This window comes from Mirounga angustirostris, unplaced genomic scaffold (genome assembly GCF_029215605.1).
Source record: "Mirounga angustirostris isolate CCGP_5_RB_7025 unplaced genomic scaffold, mMirAng1.0.hap1 SCAF_10, whole genome shotgun sequence".
NCBI classification, from domain to species: Eukaryota; Metazoa; Chordata; class Mammalia; order Carnivora; family Phocidae; genus Mirounga; species Mirounga angustirostris.
Window position 1 is genome coordinate 115,094,856 of NW_026991718.1, and position 20,313 is coordinate 115,115,168.

General features: G+C 41.8%; 1 protein-coding gene across 10 annotated transcripts in view; it reads right to left on the minus strand.

Moving 5' to 3' along the window:
* The window catches only part of LOC123851722 (ubiquinol-cytochrome c reductase complex assembly factor 1), a 93,802-nt gene that overhangs the window by 17,015 nt on the left and 56,474 nt on the right, over positions 1 to 20,313 (minus strand). For 6 of the 10 annotated variants that reach the window (XM_064573072.1, XM_064573069.1, XM_064573068.1 and 3 more), the window contains 2 exons: positions 15,921 to 16,034; positions 11,790 to 11,936 (listed from right to left, as the gene is read on the minus strand). The exons of 3 other annotated variants lie outside the window; for them this stretch is intronic. In XM_064573072.1, coding sequence (XP_064429142.1) covers positions 11,790 to 11,936; positions 15,921 to 16,034 — 261 coding nt within the window. The remainder of the gene's footprint in view (positions 1 to 11,789; positions 11,937 to 15,920; positions 16,035 to 20,313) is intronic. One more of the 10 variants, XM_064573071.1, reaches the window with a different exon arrangement.

Consider the following 20,313-nt stretch of genomic DNA (forward strand, 5'->3'; position numbering starts at 1 on the left):
ACTATGATCCTGGGATGATCAAACTATCACGCCAATTTAATTTTCTTCTGTGTCAGGACATAGAGATAAGAGGAAGGTAACAGCTCTAATCTACTCCATTTCTGAAGTTTTTTGTTGCATCCCAGATGGCAAGTGTCACGCGTATTCCAGTTAGAGGGGCGAATACTGGCTTGAAAGAGTCACTGTTTTAACAACATTGACAGCACAAAGTCCTAAAGGAAACAATTCTGGGGGCCTCCACCGAAAATCTGAACTAATAGTAGTTATGATGGTGGTAGTAACAATGAGCATACACTGCATTTGATTTGATAATGTATGCATATATACGATCTCTTTTTGTGCCTCATGACCATAACCCTGCCCTTCTAGGAGCTCACAGCCTAACTGCTACTACATTGTCCTGACTCTATAAACAAGAAAAGAGAAGTTCAAAAATGTTAAATGCCTTGCCCCAGAGTCACACCCTTCTTGTGACAGTGCTATGACTTTATCTCGGACAGCTGGTCCCTAAATCCAGTGTCTACCTAAAATGTCACACCTTTCTGCTTCTGATGGGTCATATCAGAAACGGAGAATCACACAAGCAAAAAAATTAAAATTGCTAATTTCAGTACTTTGAAAAAGAAGAGTAAAATGGAAACGACTCTGAATTATTGAAAAGTTATCCTAGAAAGGAGATGAGATTCAACAAGGTCAAATACACTGTAGCATGTATAGGCCAAAATAATAATAAGTAACAGCTGAAGAAAGGGTTTGACTACATAGTCATAATAAAGTCCCAGAGCAAATCTCTGATCATGAGCTGACAAATGAGAAATTTTTAAGGTGGACATATAAAAAGAAATTCCATATACAAAGGTCAAAAAGTTTTCTTTCTTCTACTATTGTAATAGTCAAGAGTCTTTGTTTTAGCTACCATACTTAAGAATAAACACAGAGAAACTAGAGAAATTTCAATGAAGAATATCAGATAGGTATGGTCACGTTGGGTTGCCATTGATCATAAGCCAGAGCATTCAAGATTCCATGGACAAAAAAAACACCCAAAGGCTGTTCCATGAGTTGGCCTGGTTGTTTCCATCAACAGTCTCAATGGATCAGCAGATTTTGGAAGTACTCTGATACTGTCTGAGGTGAGTATCACTCACTCTCTGCATCTCTTCCTTAGGACCCAGACCTACTCCTCCCCAACTCCATATGAGTTGGCAGGCTGCTGGTCCTTGAAACCTGTCCCCTCAACACAGAGATGGGCAGAGAATCCCAGCTAATCTAATCAGAGTTTTGCTTCTGAGTGGAGACATTCAAAGATAAAAGGCAGCTAAAGTTGGGTCATCCCAAAGAGACTGTACTAAGTTCTTATTTCTTTTTTTTTTTTTTTTTTTTTTTTTTTTTTTTTAAGATTTTATTTATTTATTCATGAGAGACAGAGAGCAGAGGCAGAAGCAGGCTCCCTGCCGAGCAGGGAGCCCGATGCGGGACTCGATCCCGGGACTCCAGGATCATGACCTGAGCCGAAGGCAGTCGCTTAACCAACTGAGCCACCCAGGCGCCCCTAAGTTCTTATTTCTAATACTGCGATCCCTGAGCTTCCTGGGGCCTGTTGTCAAACTCTCCTTTCCATTCTGTGAGCACTAGTTAGCCTCCAATAAATGCCTTTGTCTGCTTAAATTAGCTCGTCAGTCTCTGTTGAGTGCAATTAATGGATATATTGTCATTCATCAATTCAATAAAATCTTTCCATGATAACATAACAACATTAGCTAACATTTGTTGAATGCCTACCATGTGCCAGCAACTGTATTAAAAGCTTTATGTATTATCTCTTTCATCTTCACAATAATCCTAAAAGGGGGGTGTCATTGTCCTCATTTTACAGAAGAAGCATCACCTCATTTTCTGTGAAGTCTTTCAAGTTCCCCAAAGCTTGTTGCTTTTTCCTTCACGTGGTTTTTAGTATTTCCACCAGGAAGGCATACTGTGCTATTTTAATATCTGTTTATAGTCTGCCCCCCTCATTTCCCACTGCATTAGACTGTGAGCTCCTTGAGGGCAAAGACGGCACTGCTCAGCACATGTCTGCAGAATGACTCAATGTAGTATTTCCTGTCATAATTACCTCTTGCATTAGTGATGTCCATCCACTTTTACAAATTTCAGGGAAGTTCCCTTGAGTACAAGGATTGAGTACAAGGATTTGGAGAGGGGTTGAGCAGGTCTGTGTACATGCTGCTGCTGTTTTCATGGTTTCCAAACACTACTCTAGGCTGAAGAGGCCCAATTCCTGTCCTTTCAGGGTGTCCTCTCATAGCCTCTGAAACCCCACACCTCTCTCAAAGCAGTCTCTTCCACTGAAGTATTTCAAGACCACCTCTAGTTCCATGACTACCATCTGCTAGTGTTCTAGACTTGAAGTCAAAATATTTATACAGAAGTCTGAAGTTAAGAAGGAGAGCTTCTGACTGAACCAAGAAAGAAATTCACAACTGTCAGGGTAAGAAAGCATGAAGTGGGCAACTGAGTTTTTCCTCTCTTGCTGATCACTCTAATGAGATATTAGCCAACTCTCTGAAGTGAACAGGTTAAACATTAACAGACCTTTGAACCCTGCCTGCTCTATAACAAGTGCTATGGAAGAATAACTAGGAAACTTTCTAAGAAATGCCCTTTTGCTTACACTTCCAAGTTTAACAAAGGGCTCATGCCCTGCTAACAAGTGCCAGGGCACGGAAGTTTTGATCAGGCTTTGGTTTTCTGTTGTTAAATACAAGATTTGGAAGGTGAAAACAGTTTCATTTATTAGTGGTCATTAATGGCCAATAATCAAGGTAGAACCAATCAGCAGGCAATTACCAGAAGTATAATAAGCAAAGGATAATTCCATTCGCACCTACTAGAATGGCTATAATTTTAAAAAAAGGAAAAGGAAAATATCAAGTGTTAGCGAGGATACAGAAAAACTGGAACTTTCAAGCATTGCTGGTGGGAATGTAAAATAGCACAGCGTTGTGAAAAATAGTTTGGCAATTTCTCACAAAGTTAAACACAGAACTACCCTATGACCTACTAATTCCATTCCTAACTAGATACCCAAAAGAATCGAAAGCTGAGACTGGAACAGATACTTGTACTCCAATGTTCATAACAGCATTATCCACAATAGCCAAAAGGTGGAAAAAACCTAAGCATTCATCAACAGATAAACAAAATGTGGTTATCTACATGCAATGGAATAATATTCAGCCATAAAAAGGAATGAAGTGATATATGCTATAACATGGATACACCTTGAAAACATTACATTTAATGAAATAAGTCAGACAGAGAAGGACAAATATTGTATAATTTCTCCTTCTGTGAGGTACCTAGGATAGGCACAGGAGGCTACAAGTAGTTGGGGAGAATAGAAATGAGGGATTTTTTGTTGTGGATGATGAAAAAATTGGTATAGATAGTGATGATGGTTACATAACATTATGAATGCATCTCATTTAAGGCCACCAAATGGTACTCTTGTGAAAGGTTAAAATGATAAATATTATGTATATGTTACCACAAAATTAAAAAAAAAAATTCCAATTACAAATGATTCTTCTCACAAATTTCAATCTGTGACTTAACCATGTGTATACATTAAAGCCTCTCTTACAATATTTATCCCATTCTGAGCAGTAGTATTATGAAGTAACTTATGTTCCTTGCTAGACCATAAGCTGCCCAGGTGCAGAATTCTACACTGCCTTGTACATATTCTAAGCATATACTTAGTGCCTACCATATTTAAGGCATTATGGTATGCAGTAGACAAAAAGGATGAATGAAACACAGTAGCTGTCCTAAGGAAGTCTGTGATCTCATGTGAAAGACACATCATACACAAGTGAAACACCTAGCACATTGTAAAAAATGGCAACGGCGAATCTGGGGGCTGAAAGGCTTCAGAGATGAAGCAACATTTACTACATTAGATATTAAAGGGTGAACAGGGATTACCACTTTTCAGACTGAAAGAATGGTATGTGCAAAGCCACAGAGAGGTAAACAAATACTGCATTTGCAGAGGAAAATTTGTAACAAAGAGGCCATGAATGGGAAGAAGCAGAGGCAGAACTGAAAAGGCAGTATCTGTCTGATTGGAAATGGCCCTGAATGCCGCATGAGGAGGTCTGAGCACAGGGGATATTTCTGAAAATTAACCCTAGAAGTATAAAGTACAGACCACAAAGTTAGGGGAAAGGCCAGAGGTAGGAATACCACAGGAGGCAGGAATACCAGAGGAGGCTGCAGCAATGGCCCAGTGAGAGTTGGTAAGGAACTGAATTAACGTAAGCGGCAACAGGCATAAAGAGGAAGGCTTTCCAGAGAAATGTCTACAGCACTATCAACAGCATTTGATTATCAGGTGGATGCAGAGGAGAAAAGGTGAGGAGGCCATGACTTGCACATAATCAGACCTCGCTGAATGCCAGCTGAAAAAAGAATGCAACAGTTATTTGTAATCATAAGCTGATGACTTTCTGACCCTGGTCGCAGTCTTGTAGGGTTTTCGCATTCATGGTGCCCTCGATGTCTCCTGTGTTGTGGTAATGGAAAATCCTACTTGAACAAGATGTAATATGAGCAAGATGTGTACTTAGCTTGAGCCCGGCAGGCGTCTCCAGTGGAGCAGAAGTACAGAACACCAGGGCCAAGGAGCCTGATCCCCTTTCCCAGCAATCCGTTCGCTACATGTCAGTGGATATCATCCGTCTGGGTCCTCTGCATTCTACCTGCAGTCACGAGGTCAGCAAGATGCTGACACACCTTAGGTTTCCAGAAACACTTGCAGGCTCCCAAATGCACAACGGACCTCATGACTGCACTTATAAGTGCAGGAAAGCTGCAGGCACAACACTGCTTTCTAAAATAGTTTTTACTGAATTTAGGCAGACTTGGGACAGTGGGAAACTACAGGACGCTCGCTCCCCATCAGTACTGGCCATCTCAAGTGCACAGACATACAAGCGAAACAGATGAAAATGGAGAATTAACAAGCTAGTAAGTGCTTTGCTAATGGAGTCTGGGCACTGTCATTTGTCCTGGGTGCTGAGGATCTAAACATCCCAGAAGACCGGGAGGCAAGCACTGTCCTTTCCCACTCAGCAATTCCAAGACAGACATCATGCTGCCTGGAAAACAACATTCTTGGAGGATCCAAAATCTACCTCCTTTCCCAATCTTGAGGTTCCTAGCCCTTTTACCAAACAGTCCTGTCTTCTTCTTCTCTACAGTAATGGGAAGCAAAAGAGATGGGCCACCCTAGTTCACTGAATCACACAGGTTAACTGGTGACTCCAGCTGGGAAGAGGAGGTCAGACCAAAGTCTACAGCCCCAAACAGTCAAATGGGCATTTCCCTTGTTCTCCATGGGTCATACACAATGCTTGTTTTTCACTCCTGTCTCCTTATGCTAACTGCTCAGAACCATACAATTTCCCAAATATCGCCCCTGTGGTAACCTCAGAAATAGGCTGGTCCCTGCTGTGGAGATGAGGAAACAAAGGGTCACCAATTGCCACTCTGCTCAGAGATGATGGAGAAGTTCACAGAAACAATGTCATCTGATTCCTAGTCCAACATTCTTTGGTCTTAAGGCTCAAACAGAAGGGCTACTCCACTGACAGAATCATATAGAAGTACCCTGGGAATGGCTGAGCCTGGATTCTGGTAGAAGCACTCCTGCTCAAGTAATGAGAAGGCCAATGGTGAGACAAGCAGTAAAGTTCCGAGTCCCAGAAAATAGAATGGACTTGGCTTTATGAGCTCTGAGAGTGGCCCTCACCTCTTTAGGTTAATTCTTTTTGTCCTCTTTTTTTCAGTAAAATATTGCTAAAACAGTAAACATTTTATCTAAAGGAAAAAGAAAACCTCAGCTGGAATACTGTATCTGGTAAAGAGTTGCTCTCTCTAGTGATCTGTATTCAAGTCCCACTCTGACCTCAGAAATGCTTTGAAATCTAAGCAAATTCTGGGCCCAAACAGTTCCATTTCCCCACCTTGTAACTCTGGAAGACAAATCTCTGAGACTCAGTTTTTCCATATAACTATGCAAAACTGCCTTTCTTTTTTCTATTTACATTATCATGTCAGATTATACTTAATAAGTAATAAAATGAAGAGCTGCAAACCTCTATCTAGCCCCCTGGCACTGTTCAGAAAGTCTCACACGTACTAATTTACTTAAACCTCCACAATGCTGTAAGTAAGGTGAGGTAGGTACTATAGCTATTCCTATTTTACAGAGAAAAAATGGAGGCGCAGAGACTAAGGTCCTTACCCAAGGTCGCACAGCTGCTTTGGGATCTGAGCCTAGTCTGGCTTTGGTGACCAAGGACTCTCAACCACTCTGATTCTGCCTTAGAAAGCTGGTTACAAACCCAACCAATTCCTCCACCTGGGCAGAGGGCTGCCAGTCTACATCCCTCCCTTCGGCGCCTAGGGGCTGCCTAGTTTCCAGCCCCATCCTGCCATCACACTCAGCCCTGTGCTGGGCCAGCTTCTCTAGAAAGTCTACAGCAAACGGGGCGCCTGGGTGGCTCAGTCGGTTAAGCGTCTGCCTTCGGCTCAGGTCATGATCCCAGGGTCCTGGGATCGAGCCCCGCATCAGGCTCCCAGCTCTGTGGGAGGCCTGCTTCTCCCTCTCCCACTCCCCCTGCTTGTGTTCCCTCTCTCACTGTCTCTCTCTCTGTCAAATAAATAAATAAAAATCTTTTAAAAAAATAAATAAATAAAAAAGAAAGTCTACAGCAAAAATACAACTAAACAAAAAACAGGTGAATTCCCAATCTTAGTTGTTCATCTATTTAGTTTAGAACCTAACCTAGGAAAGATTCAACCTCATTTCTCTTTTTGGCATATAAGCCCTGTAAGATCATTTCTCTCTGGAGCACTCTCTACCAAGAGCATTTGGGGATTAGCACATGGTGAGGGACAAAAATGTTCCCTAAATAAATAAATGAGAAAATAAATAAATTAAATCCAACACATCAAAAAATAAACAAATAAACAAATGAGTAAAACAATCCTTAACAGAGCCATAAAATTAATAATGCTGCTGGACCTGGAGGAGAAAAAAAATTCAATAGTGCCTTCATCATTAATAAATATATAGTCAGTGTTAACCATCCACGAAGCACTATTCTAGGAGTTTAGGCTACAGCAATAAACAAGAGGCAATACAGGGGCACCTGGCTGCCTCAGTCAGTTGAGCATGCAACTCTTGATCACAGGGTTGTGAGTCTGAGCCCCACAATGGGTGTAGAGATTACTTAAAAATAAAATCTTAAAAAAAAAAAGGGAGAGAGATAATACTTGAATTCCTAGAGCTTATATTCTAGGAAGGGGGAAAGGGCAAAATAAAATACATAGAATGTTAGATGGTAATTTTACTGAGTATTTGACATAAGCAATGTTTAAGAAGATGAGCCAGGCTATTGAATGATTTGCAAGATGCATCTAAGATGAAGAGAGTCGAGAGGCAGGGGATCAGTGAAGCAGCCAATGGTGAGTTGAGGTAAGAGGTCAGGCCTGGATCTAAGTGTCAAGTAAGGCAGCTCAAGCCCAGAGAGTGGTTGTGGCTTCTCTGCTCCTTTGAGGACCAGACATGTTACATTTATGGTCCATTTCACTGCCACTCAGAAAAGAGCAGCTAAACAGATAGCATCGACGTGGAGAAAGAAGTCCCTGCTTTCCAGCTAGGCCCCTTCAGGTCTAACTATCACCACAGGATTATTCACCCAGCATTTTAGGGAAACGGGGAAGAGAACTATTATAACTGCCTTACCAATGGATCCAGAAATACTCAAAAGCACATCCAGGGCAGTTACAACCAATGTCTATGGCTTCTACACCCCGGTGTGATGCCTTAGCTTCCAGAACTTTTTCACGTAGTCATCCAGTCCTGAGCAGAGGTAGTGCCCAGTGCAGGGTTAAACCCACAGGAGAAAAGAGCAGATAGCTGCCTACCTTCTGGTAGGACACAGAGTGAGGGGCACTAACAATCTTGCCATACCCTAAGAGCTCCCCACGGTGCTACTGCAATCATTCCTTTTCCTGAAGACACAATTTATAGAAAGCCCAGTGAAAATGCCACACTTTCTCTCTCTAAAAGTAAATAAATAAATATCTTAAAAAAGAGAGAGAGAAATAATCTGGTCCAGGCTCTTCACCTGAGTCTGTTGATTAAAGGTGAAACCAAGTTTAATTCCTTACTTTTTTGACTCTAAAACTAGTGAGTGGTTTTTCAACTCTCCCATCCTCTCCTTCCTCTAGAAGGAGGATCTTTTTTGGCAGGCAACTCAGCTTGGGACCTAAAGCACAGCAGATGATAAACACCTTCTGTCTTTGAAAGAGAAGAGGTAGAGCCATAAATTATCTGTACTCAAAATACCAAAGACACTAGAATTCATTTGAAATCCAAAGAATCTTAGCAAAAGGGCATAGGACAGGAATGAAAGAAGTAGTGTGGGGGACACTGAGAATGCCACTGAATGCTTAATGGGAATGGTCTCCTACTTCCCCCATAACCAGGCACAAACCACATGCCTGCTGATTCTTAACCCCAGCAGCTGAACTGCCCAAGGCCCACAAAAGGGGCAACACACACAGTTTACACCTTTTATTATTCTGATAGAAATTTCTCTCCTGGGAGCAGAAAGGGGTCAAAAGTCCAAAACCAAAAATATATATCTTTATAAGTCAGAGCAAAAGAAGCATTACAGCAGACAGTTATTTAAAAAAAAAAAAAAAAGCCTTAGTGAACAGAGCAGAGTAGGAGGTGTTAGAAAACTCACTCCAAGTAATTTATTCGCTGGGAACCACAAAGGGCTTTCCCAAGAACAGCAAAAACACCATTAATTTCCCCAGTACCCTCCTTTCAAAGGGCTCCAAACACTTCACACATATCATTTTAAATTGTCCTCAAAGGCTCCAAAATAAGGAGTTACTATTTCCCCAGGTTCAGATGGAGAAACTAAAACATTCATGGCCGCCCTGCCCCGTCCAAACCATCCTAACAGATTCAGCCAACATCGACTGAGGGCCTGCAATGAACATGACCTGTGCCAGGCAGAACCGGCGATACAAGGATGAAAGATATGATCTCTGTCCTCCAGAAAGTCAGAAGCCAGTGAAGCATGACAGATGTGGACATAAATCGTTTTGAAATAAAGCAGCCGATGCTAGGTGCTATACAGAAAGGGTCCAAACAGTGCCCATTGATGTGCCAAGCATTGTACTAAGTCTTTACTAGCACCATACTGCTAAAGTCACACACTATGTATGACTTACCTTACAGAGAAAGAAATGGAGACAATGAAAGGTAAAGAGACTTGCCCAGGGTCTCAAGGCCACATTATGGCACGGCATGATCAAAACCCAGGTCTGTCTGGCTCCAAAGCCCATTTAATGGGAGGTAAGTGCTTGGGAAGTTAAACACATACATACATGACAGCACAGCGTCCTTTTCTCAGAGCCAGAGGAGAACTCCTGCAGAGGAAGGAGGCCCTGCTGAAGATCCCTGGAGAAGGTTCTGGCTTGGTGACAGCTCTACACAGCCCAGCTGGTGGGGTAACCTCTGCCTCTTTTGCCAAGGCTCCACTCTGGAGGCCAAGGAAGAAAGATCTGAAGGAAGAAGAGCTTATGCAGCAACAGGCCACTGTCCACAGGGAGAGCATGATCAGCCTTGGGGAATCCCTGGGTCTTCGCAAGGTTAATATAAATAGCTCTATTTTGAGCCCACAGGACAAGAAGCAGATGGGGGAAAGAGAAGATCCTCCAAACTTTAGGAGCAAAGTTGAGCCTGGAACTATGGAAGCCCAATCACCACTCCAGCATGGGATCCTTCTGTAATTGTTTTCAAATCTTAATTTCAACCTAACAAAACAACAACAAAAATCCTTTGATGGGGGCGCCTGGGTGGTTCAGTTGGTTGAGCGTCTGACTTCCGCTCCGGTCGTAATCTCAGGGTCTTGGGATGGGCCTCACTGGGCTCCACGCTCAGCAGGAAGTCTGTTTCCTCCCTCTCCCTCTGCTCCTCCCCCGGCTTGTGTGCTCTCTTTCTCTTTCTCAAATAAATAAATAAAATCTTAAAAAAAAAAAAAACCACTTTGATGGAGCCAGATACTTCTGTGTATTACTATCTTGATCAACACAAATGACTTTGTTCCTGTCAATGGATAGGTTAGCCATTAGTTCATTTACTTGTTCTTGTATTCTACTTACTTCCAAAAAAAGGTTCAAGTTGGCTTATAAAAAAAGGCACGTGCTATGGCCAAAAGAGCAAAAGTCTGAATATCAGTCAGATCTGGACTTGAGACTCGCTGTGGTGGCCATAGCCAAGTTCTTTAACTTTTCTGCCCCAGTTCTCCTCAGCTGCAAAATGGGCACACTCACCTCTAGCCAGGCAATTTGTGATGGAGATGAGATCTATAAAATGCCTGCCAGAATTGGGCCCACAGTAGACATCTCCACCAAAAAGGAAAAAAAAAAAAAAAAGAAAAAAGAAAAGGTAAAGAAAAGCGTTAATAAAGTGTATGTGTGAGAGAAAGAGGATAATGAAAAATTATATCAAATACCTAAATAAGGGAAGCTCTGTACTTTCTGGAAGCCATGGCAACGGGGAAGCAGGATTGTTATACCATTCTCATCGTTAAATAAAGGGAAACGTAAGTTCATCAGGACAGAGAAAGTTCTTAAATTCTAACTGCAGAGAGACTCATCTACAGTTGAGTGGATGTGGATGTGCACATACCTACACATGCACGCTTAAAACTGTTTTTCTCTCCAACAGGAACAGGGCAAATGGCTCTCCAGAGCCCTGCTGCCCCTCTGACACCGCATACTGCCGCATGCAGTGAAGTACTTCAACAGTTAAAACATTTTTGTGCCAATATTTTTAAGAGTGCAGAAGGTTCCAAATTACATGTAAAATAAACAATGCCAGACTGTGAAAACTCTTGGCTGCAACGTTCTCTGATGTTAACAAGAGTTTCTTTATTACTGTAACCTTTCAGAAGTGAATAAAAATTATTTCTCTGCCCTAGTTTTGCCCTCCAGTAAAAGGGAAGAGAACAGTGACCATGGAAAGAGCTGTACAATGACCTCTCATGAAGGCTAGGAGGCTGGGAAGGGGGCAGTTTAAAACACAAAGCCTTCCGTATATGATTCTAGTCAAAGGTTAGAAATTTAGTTTGTGCTGTGCTGATCATACTGTAAAATTTTACGTTCCTAATATTTTATGTAACTAAAACCCTCAGGGGGACCAGAGGGCATTTGCAAGGAGCCCAAACTAAGCTGATGCTAAGAGAAAACCCAAATCTTGATCAAGGCTCCTTAGCCATTCGGGGAACCTCATTACTCTGAAATTGAGTCTGAAGTGTCCTTAAAAAACTGGGAAGAAGATCTATAGGTGTCCAGGACTTACACAAAATAGATTCTTTTGCAGACCTCTTAGTCAATGAGTCTGTGAATATTGGACACCCAAAAGGATCTCAAAATGGGAGCTAGTCTGGACAGAGAGAGTCTGCTTTCAGCACTGTAAGAAAAGGAAAAAAGTCACCATAAAAAGGCAAACATGCTCTGTCCTCTCACACCATTCTGCCTCTACCTACACTGCTCCTCTGCCCTGAAGGTTTCTCTTGTCTATTAAACATTTATCTGAAAGATACAACCCAAATGTCATCTACCCCAAGCTTTTCTCCTCTGGGCCTTCTCAGCAATTTTTAAATATCATAATCTCTCAATATTATAATCACCTGCTTATCCGTTTGTCTTCTCCTACAAGACTGGGGAGGCGGGGACAGTATCTTCATCATCTGTGTATCTCCAGTGCCTAGCAGAGTACCTGAAGTTAGCAGACCACAATAAAATAGACGGATAGATGGGCAAAACCTTGTTTGTGTCTGGGAACAGAAATCAGACAGAGAATGATGAACTGCTAAAAAAACAGAACACAAGCTCTGGGATTTAACACAAGGCTAGCTTTTCAGACTCTCACAGAATTGCGGAATGTTAAGTCTGGAAGAGAATTTAGAAATCATCTAGCTCTCCTCCCCAGAGAGGTGAGGTGATTTGACTTACTCGAGCTCACTCAGAGAGTGGCCAGGCTGGCCAGAACTCCCTCCATTATACCATACCACCCATCCCTTCTCTTTACTATCGAAAACTGTAGGTATAAATATTTATTTGGCAGTTAAGATGAGAAATATGATTAAGACTACATATTATGAAAATGTTATTTCATTATAAACAAATAACAATGGATGGCACACTAAAATTCAAACAATTTGATACAAAATGCACTATCTGAATTGCTCAAAAAAGTTAAACATAACATCACTGTATGACCCAGCAATTCCACTCCTAGATAATATGCCCAAGAGAACTGAAAACCTATGTTCAGACAAAAACCTGTACATGAATGTTCACAGCAGCATTATTCATAAAAGCCAAAAAAAAAATGGAAACAACCCAAATGCCCATCAATTGATAAATGGATAATAAAATGTGGCATATCCATACAACAGACCATCCATAAAAAGGAGTAAGTACTGATACACACTACAACATGGATGAACCATGAAAACATGATGCTAAGTGAAAGGAGCCAGAGAGAAAAGGCCACATATTATGATTCCATTTATATGAAATGCCCAGAATAGGAAAATCTATGGAGACAGAAAGTAGAGTAGTGGTTGCCAGGGGCTGGGGGAAAAGAGGAATGGGGAGTGACTGCTAATGGGCACAGGGTTTCTTTTTGAGGTGATGAAAATGTTCTGGAATTAGATAGTGGTGATGGTTGCATAACACTGTGAATTTACTTAAAAAAAAAAAAACACTTAAAATGGTGACTTTTATGGTAGATGAATTATAACTCCATTTTTTTTTTTAAAAAAAAGGAAAAAGATACAATCTCTGCCCTCTAGGAGCTAACAATTTAACTGAAGGAGTCGGGACCAACATACAGACATGCTTAGGGACTCAGAGGTTCAGTGTTATGTGACAAGTAATGTGTAAGTTAGAGGAAGAAGGAAACAGCACTTAAGTGAAAAATCTTAATGCTTACGTTAGAGCCATAGTTCTGAGTGATGACCTTTTCAGGTAGTACAGACTAGTAATTAAGAGCATGGGCTCAAAAGTCTGGCAGGTTTGGGTTCCAATCCAGGCTCTCATATTTACTGTGTAAGACTGATTAAGTTATCTTCCTGGTAGGTTAGAATAATGGTCTCCCAAAAGATATCTATAGCCTAATTCCTGGAACCTGGGAATGTATCTTATATGGGGAAAAAAGGACTTTGCAGCTATGATTAGATCAGGAGTCTTCAGATGGGGAGGTTATCCTGGATTATCCAGGTGGGCCCTAAATGTAATCACATGTACCCTTAAAGAGGGAGGCTGAAATTGGAGTGATGTGGCCACAAGCCAAAGAATGTCAGTGGCCTCCAGAAGCTGGAAAGGGCAAAGAACAGATTTTCCCCTAAAGCCTCCAGAAAGAGCACGGCCCTGCTAATGCCTCAATTGTGGCCCCATGAGGCTGATTTCTGGCCGTCAGAACTATGAGAGAATAAATTTCTGTTGTTTCAAGCCACCAAGTTTGTGTTAAGTTGTTACAGCAGCTATAGGAAATGAATCCACTAACCTCTCTGATCCTAGTGTCTTCATCTATAAAATGAGGATAGAAATACTATCTCATAGGTTAAGATTGTTGTAAAATGTCAAATTCGTATGGTGCTTATAAAGTGCACAGCAAAGAGAAAGTTCTCAGTAAGTCGAGCTACTACTATGGGTGAACTGTTTCTGTATTATGCTGAAATCCTCAACTTTTACAGGGCACCTGCCCATGCCCACACCCTGCTCCCCTCAGCAGAGAGAGCAAGAGGAGCTGGCAATCAGGGGACCCGAGTTCTGCTCTTTAGTTGGTTTCTAACAAATTTACTCCTCTCCTCAAGCAAGTTTCTCCGTTAGTTAAATGACAGGATCAGAGGTGAGCAGTGGCCCTCTGATCAGAGGGTCTGTTAAGACACAGGTTGCTGGACCCGACAGCCAGAGTTTCTGATTCGGCAGATTGAGGGTGGGGCCCTAAACTTGCATTTTTAACAAGTTCCTAAGCGATGTTGAGGCTGCTGGTCTGGAGACCTCACTTTTGAAAATCTCTGGTCTAGATTATTTCAAGGCTCCTTTCCAGTTTTAATGGTCTAAGCCACCCCACAGATGCAGCATTCAAATAATAAACACTGCTGTATCAGGCCAGAATAGCTTTACAACGAAGTTCTTTTCCTATGTAAGAAAGTGGGGGATGGAGGAGTATGAAGTCCATGGTTAAGGACTAGTTTTAACTTTTGAACTAAGCAGAATGAAAAATCTTAAGCAATAGTGGGAACAGGAAGGGGCTGTCCCCTTATCCAACATGCTGGCCCCATTTTAATTTATCTTAATCCCACCTTTCTGCCTTTTCACCAGACCCCTCCCCCTCACGCCCTCCTCGAGAAACACATCTAGGTGTCTCCTGAATTCATTTACTGGCTTTGCCGTGCACAGTATAATACCGCCTTTGTTAGTCTCCCGGCCCAGCCTCTCTGAGCACGGTGTTCAGTCTCGGTGTTCCTCTACTCTTAAAAAAACACAACCACGGAGTCTCTGAAAAATAATTGTAAAATCAACTTAAGGCAAATTCAGCCGATGTGGAGACATTCAGACTCTAAATGATGGAAAAAGAAACAAATTCAGAACATTGTTAGCATTCTCACCTTTTTTTCCCCCTTAATCTCTATTAGTCCTGCTGAGTAGGAAACCTCTGCCCTTTCGGATTAGAAACTCTGAATAAAAGGGGCCTCAGGCCTGGGACTGCACTGAAGAAATGGAATGCCTTGAGACTCCAGAAAAGCTGTCCTCTTGGCCTTTGGAAGTCCTTGGTAAGAAGACCAGAGAGAAGGAACCTGCCACGAAGTTGATCCCCCTCCTGCACCCCGGGAAGGGATCATGGTATAGTAAAATGGACACTGGGCTGGGAATCAGCATACCCTAGTTTGGGTCCTCATTCTGCTGTTTGTAGCTGCACAACCTTGGGCAAATCAGTGAACTTTTCTGGGACCCCATTTTCTCACCACAGAAACGAGCCAGTGGGACCTGATCTATAGTCCTTACTCTGAGACGCACATCAGAAATCCTCTGGGGAGACTTTTTAAAATACATACACATCTGAGCCCCTTCAGATTGAGAACCACAGAACCAGAGAATATCTGAGGCACTCAATCTAACATTCTAAGGTTCATCTATTCTATAAAGTGAATTAGAAATATAAATGATGAGGGGCGCCTGGGTGGCTCAGTCGTTAAGCGTCTGCCTTTGGCTCAGGTCATGATCCCAGGGTCCTGGGATGGAGCCCCGCATCAGGCTCCCTGCTCAGCGGGAAGCCTGCTTCTCCTTCTCCCGCTCCCCCTGCTTGTGTTCCCTCTCTCGCTGTGTCTCTCTCTGTCAAATAAATAAATAAAATCTTTAAAAAAAAAAAAAAAGAAATATAAATGATGAGAGAGTCAAGGAACCCCAGAGGCAGGGCAGGGAGAGAAAAATGAAACTTTCTCAGGGGAGAGGGTGGTCAGAGAAATTGAATCCAGGTGTGAAAAGAGATCATTCATTAAGTCAGAATTTGGGAGACAATGCTGCCCAGTCACTAATAATAGAAGCAGGTACCTGTGTCCACCCAAGTATCTGAGGGGTCACCATGTTAGGCACTCTGTGTTAAGACACCAGGAATCCTAGGATTCTTCATCCCATCTAATGGGCGTGACCTACACAAACCCACAATTACAGGACAGCATGGTAAGTCCTATCACAGAAGTTTGTGCAAAGTGCTGCAGCAATACAGAGAAGGGAGTGGCCAAACATACCAATATTATTGGGGGGTGCTGGGAAAAGCTTCGTGGAAGAGGCACTATCCAGCTGTGCCTCACAGTGCCACGAGCAGGGAAGACAGGTGTTAAGACCACTTCAGACAAAGGGACCTGTATAAACAAAAGCCCAGAAGCATAAAGGAACATGGCATCAGTGAAAATGTGGCATGAGTGAAACCTGTGTTTGTGTGTATGTGTGCACATGCATGGATATCTGTGTATCAGAGAGGTCTCTTGGCAATCAGACTAGAAAGATGGGTTGGGACTAGAATGTGAAGATTTCTTCTCTCCCCACCCCCCGCCCCCGCCCCATTTTTCACTTTGAAAAGTTTCAAACTTACTTAAAATTCTAAGAGTACTACAAGAAAAACTTGTATAATTTTTAGATTCACAACTGTTAATATTTTTAACATTTGCTTCATCTCTCTATATATATACATACACATGCCCTTTTTTCTTTTGCTAAACCATGTGAAAATATCAAATCATTTCATTCCTAAATACTAAACACTATATCTTCTAAGAATATTCTCCTATGTAACAACGAAGCGTTCTATATACCATTGCTAAGAATATTTGAATTTTGTCCCTCAGATTTCTAGACAGAGGGATATGATCAGATGTGGAATTTGGAAAAACCTCTGGTGATTTATATGGTGACAGGTTCACCAGAGTGGGTAAAGTCCAGAACTAGTTATGAAGCCACGTGCAATGAAGGAGAGATGATGAGGGTTGATATGAAGCAATGGAACAGAAGAGAGGGAAAAAAAAAAAAAATCCAAAGATATTTTGGGCAGAGAAGTGACAGGACAATTTGGGTGCAGAAGATGAGGCAAGAGGTGAGGAGGACTCTAAGAATTCCAGCTTGGAGGGGCTAGATTGATGGTGACGACATCAGAAGTGAGACAGGAAACACAGGAAGAAGAGTTTCATGGAGCTATTTATCCCATCTCCTGAGTGAGATTTATTTAGGAGAACCATTAGCAACACCTGGAAATGGCTCTAGCTGTGCCCAATGCACACAGCTCTAAGCAGTACCAGAACTATGGTACAAAAGACATCAAAGGGAATAGGACACCCAGAGGGACTGGAGAAGCAAAAAAAAAAAAAAAAGTGATAGGTTAGAGAGGTAAACAGTTCTGAGACAATGAGCTGAACTGGGAGTACTTAATATGAAGAGTACTTAAGAAGGGTACCCTAGAAAGACAGGACAGTGTCAATGCCCCAAGGCAGTCAGGGCTTTGAAAACAGAATTAGGTCACTGTCTTTCTTCTACAGAAATTCCATACGGTAAACTGAAGATAACAAAGAGGATCAAATTCACTTACTGATTTACTCAGTCAAGAAACATTTACTGAATGCCTACTAAGGATAAAGCTCCATTTCAGGTACCGGAGGAACAGACAAACAAATACGAACTAGACCTCAGGAAACTCACAACCTATAACTCAAGGTAAAAACGGCCAGGAGAGAGATAAACCATCATGTGCATAGATAGGAGTTTCATGCTCTATTTAATTTCAATTTCAGATAGGTTTATAACTTCTCTTTCAGGGACAATCCCTGAAATGAAGTGAGTCCAGCATGCTGCCCAGAAGGACAGGCAAACTGAGCCATCAGACCAGCATTCTGGCTGTATGCTCCCAGGCAGCTGATAAGTCACAAAACTGCCTAAAGCACACACTCCATGCACCCTTGCTGCCTCCTGAGACCTGGGGTCATGAAACTTGTACAGAGAAAGGAATGTATCTACTAAAGATACATCTCAGTTGGACCCTGCTCAAGTTCATGAGCCAATCCCAAAATGAAATTGCTCTGCCTTCTAAGAATTTAGCCTTCTCTCACCTAATAAACAAATATCCACTCCAACAGCTTAGGACATTCAAAAACTTTCAAAAGAACAACTGATATCTGGGAACAAACATGTCTTATTTTAAAGGCCTCAAGCCCAAGGAATTGCTCTGTATTTACACTCCACCATTCGTATCATTGGCCACAAAACTATGAACTTAAAGTGGTCCTTGCCTTTAAAACAGTACCTATGGATAGCAGTGAGTGTTAATTCTGACCTAGAGATGGAAAGTATAGCAAAATTTTTACCTCATGGTAAAACAGAGGAGTTTGAAGATTTCTGTGGGGAGGTAGGGAGGAGAAGGGAATGGAATTACAGAGGCCTGGAAGAGAATTTCCAGAAAAACTAAAGTATGTATAATTCTTATTTTTACCACCCTTTACAGATTTAAAGTCTTTGTTAGTTCAGAAACATAAAAGGCCTCATGTATAAGTTGTTGGGGTTTTTTTAGTCAAATCAGAAGACAGGAAAGCATGGAAAAAGAAAAAGAAAAACTTGAGGGTAAAGGAAACAATTTCTCATTTCTTTTTCTTACAGTATTTAAGACAGAGCAAACAAATATGCTCAGAATGAAAAGGGCTACCTCTCCACCCCACTTTTTCTAATACATATAGTGGGCTTCCAGAACTGTCTTCTGTTGTCAGCTATTTACTGGACATGCATTCAGCCAAGGGGCCATGATAAGCACTTTGGAGACTACAAAGAGGAATACAGGGGATCCGGCCCCCAGGCAATTCACCTGGAAGGTAATCAATACTCACGAATAACAATGATACAAAAGAGAAACAGTAAGACCCAGAAAATGGGTACATATAAATTACTAAGGTACTTCCAGCTAGGGACAACTGAGACTGGCTTCCAGTATGGGGTGGAGGGATGTAAAGGAATTGGGGCTGTGGTGTATTGTATGTACCGCACGGGGAATGACACAAGACAGGAAGAGCAAGGCATTCAGCTTGGCTGGAGTGAAGAGTATGTGAAGCAAGGCTGGAATGAGATGTTCACTGAGTGCTTACTATGTGCCAGGCACATGGGCTAGAAGGTTTCACATATTTACAGTTCAAGAAGAGCTAGAGGAAATGAGTTTGGAAAGGTAGTCTGGAGTGTGATCAGAGAGGACCTTGCAAAGCAAAATGCTGATTCTAAGAAGAAAAGTAGAATTTTACAAAGGAGTCCAGTTCAGCCCACAGCTCCTCCACCTCTTTCTAGGCCCTCTGCACCACCCCAGGAGGCAGCTCTGCTAGAGAGGACAGGAGACCTTGAGGTGACAGGAGGCTCATCCTTATTCTGGAATGGTGCTAGCAAGAAATCATCTGAAGTCCTGATGAGACAGACAACTGGCATTCCAGGGACCATTGATAAGGATAAACTTGGAATTTCTTAATACTCTTTCCCACCTAGTCTCCAAGGCTTGGAAAGCTTAAACCTGCTCATTGTGAGCCACAAGGTGGAGATGTCTGGCAGGGCAGAACTGAGAGGAAGTCGTTTAGCCAGCCTAAGGTTACCATTAACACTTTGAGCCACTGCCTTGAGCTAATTTTTATGTTTGTTTTTTAAGTTTGGTTGAAATGTCACAAATGGAAAAATTAACTAAAGCGCCAGGGTTAGCCACAAGACTGGACACACCTGGCTGCAAACCCAGCAAAAGAAACTTACTTCATTAGTAGGAGAGGCAGAAAGTGAAATTTACATCTGAAATGTGCCTGCACCAGGAGAAAGTGCTGAGGCCAAAGGCCTGTCTGTTTTTACAGCTGTGTCAAGTCTTAGTTCTCTACTCTTACCAACACTCAGGAGTGAGGCAAGGGCCCAAGGAAAAATGGTCTCCAACCTCTTCAGCTGCAACTCAGCTCACAAAGGTTTTTAAGAACCAGTTAATGAAATAAAACAAGACCAGATGAGGTGATATAATGAACTTTATTTCCACAGCTAATTTATATGTTTAAATCCCAAATAATGTTTTTTTTTTTTAAGTTAGAACGCTCTAAATTATTGATGTGATTTCTGTAACCTCAAATTTAACACTTGCATTTTATACCGGCTTCACTAATGATATATGAGTCTGCCTTGTTTTTCACAATAGTCGGGCTCCTAAAAAGCTGATAAAAAGCATAAATTTTTTAATAAAAATTTCCCCACCAAATGAGACTGCAATTCTAATTTCAAAGGAGTTCTTGATTCAAATTTCTGATTCGCCATTAATTCACAAGTGGTTCCACTCAAAGTAATAGCCTCTAAGAATTCTTTGGCATGAAAAAGATCACCACTACACTGATCAGTCTTATAAATTCTACTTTTTATATAAGTTTTCTTAAAGATGTACACTTGGGATGCCAAATTACACAGAGACAGATTTACAAATTACCACCTTCAAATCAGATTTTTTGAGGCACCCCAACAACTCAAATTTTTATTTTTTATTCTTTTTTAAAAGATTTTATTTATTTGAGACAGAGAGAATGAGAGAGAGAGAGCACATGAGAGGGGGGAGGGTCAGAGGGAGAAGCGGGCTCCCTGCCGAGCAGGGAACCCGATGCGGGA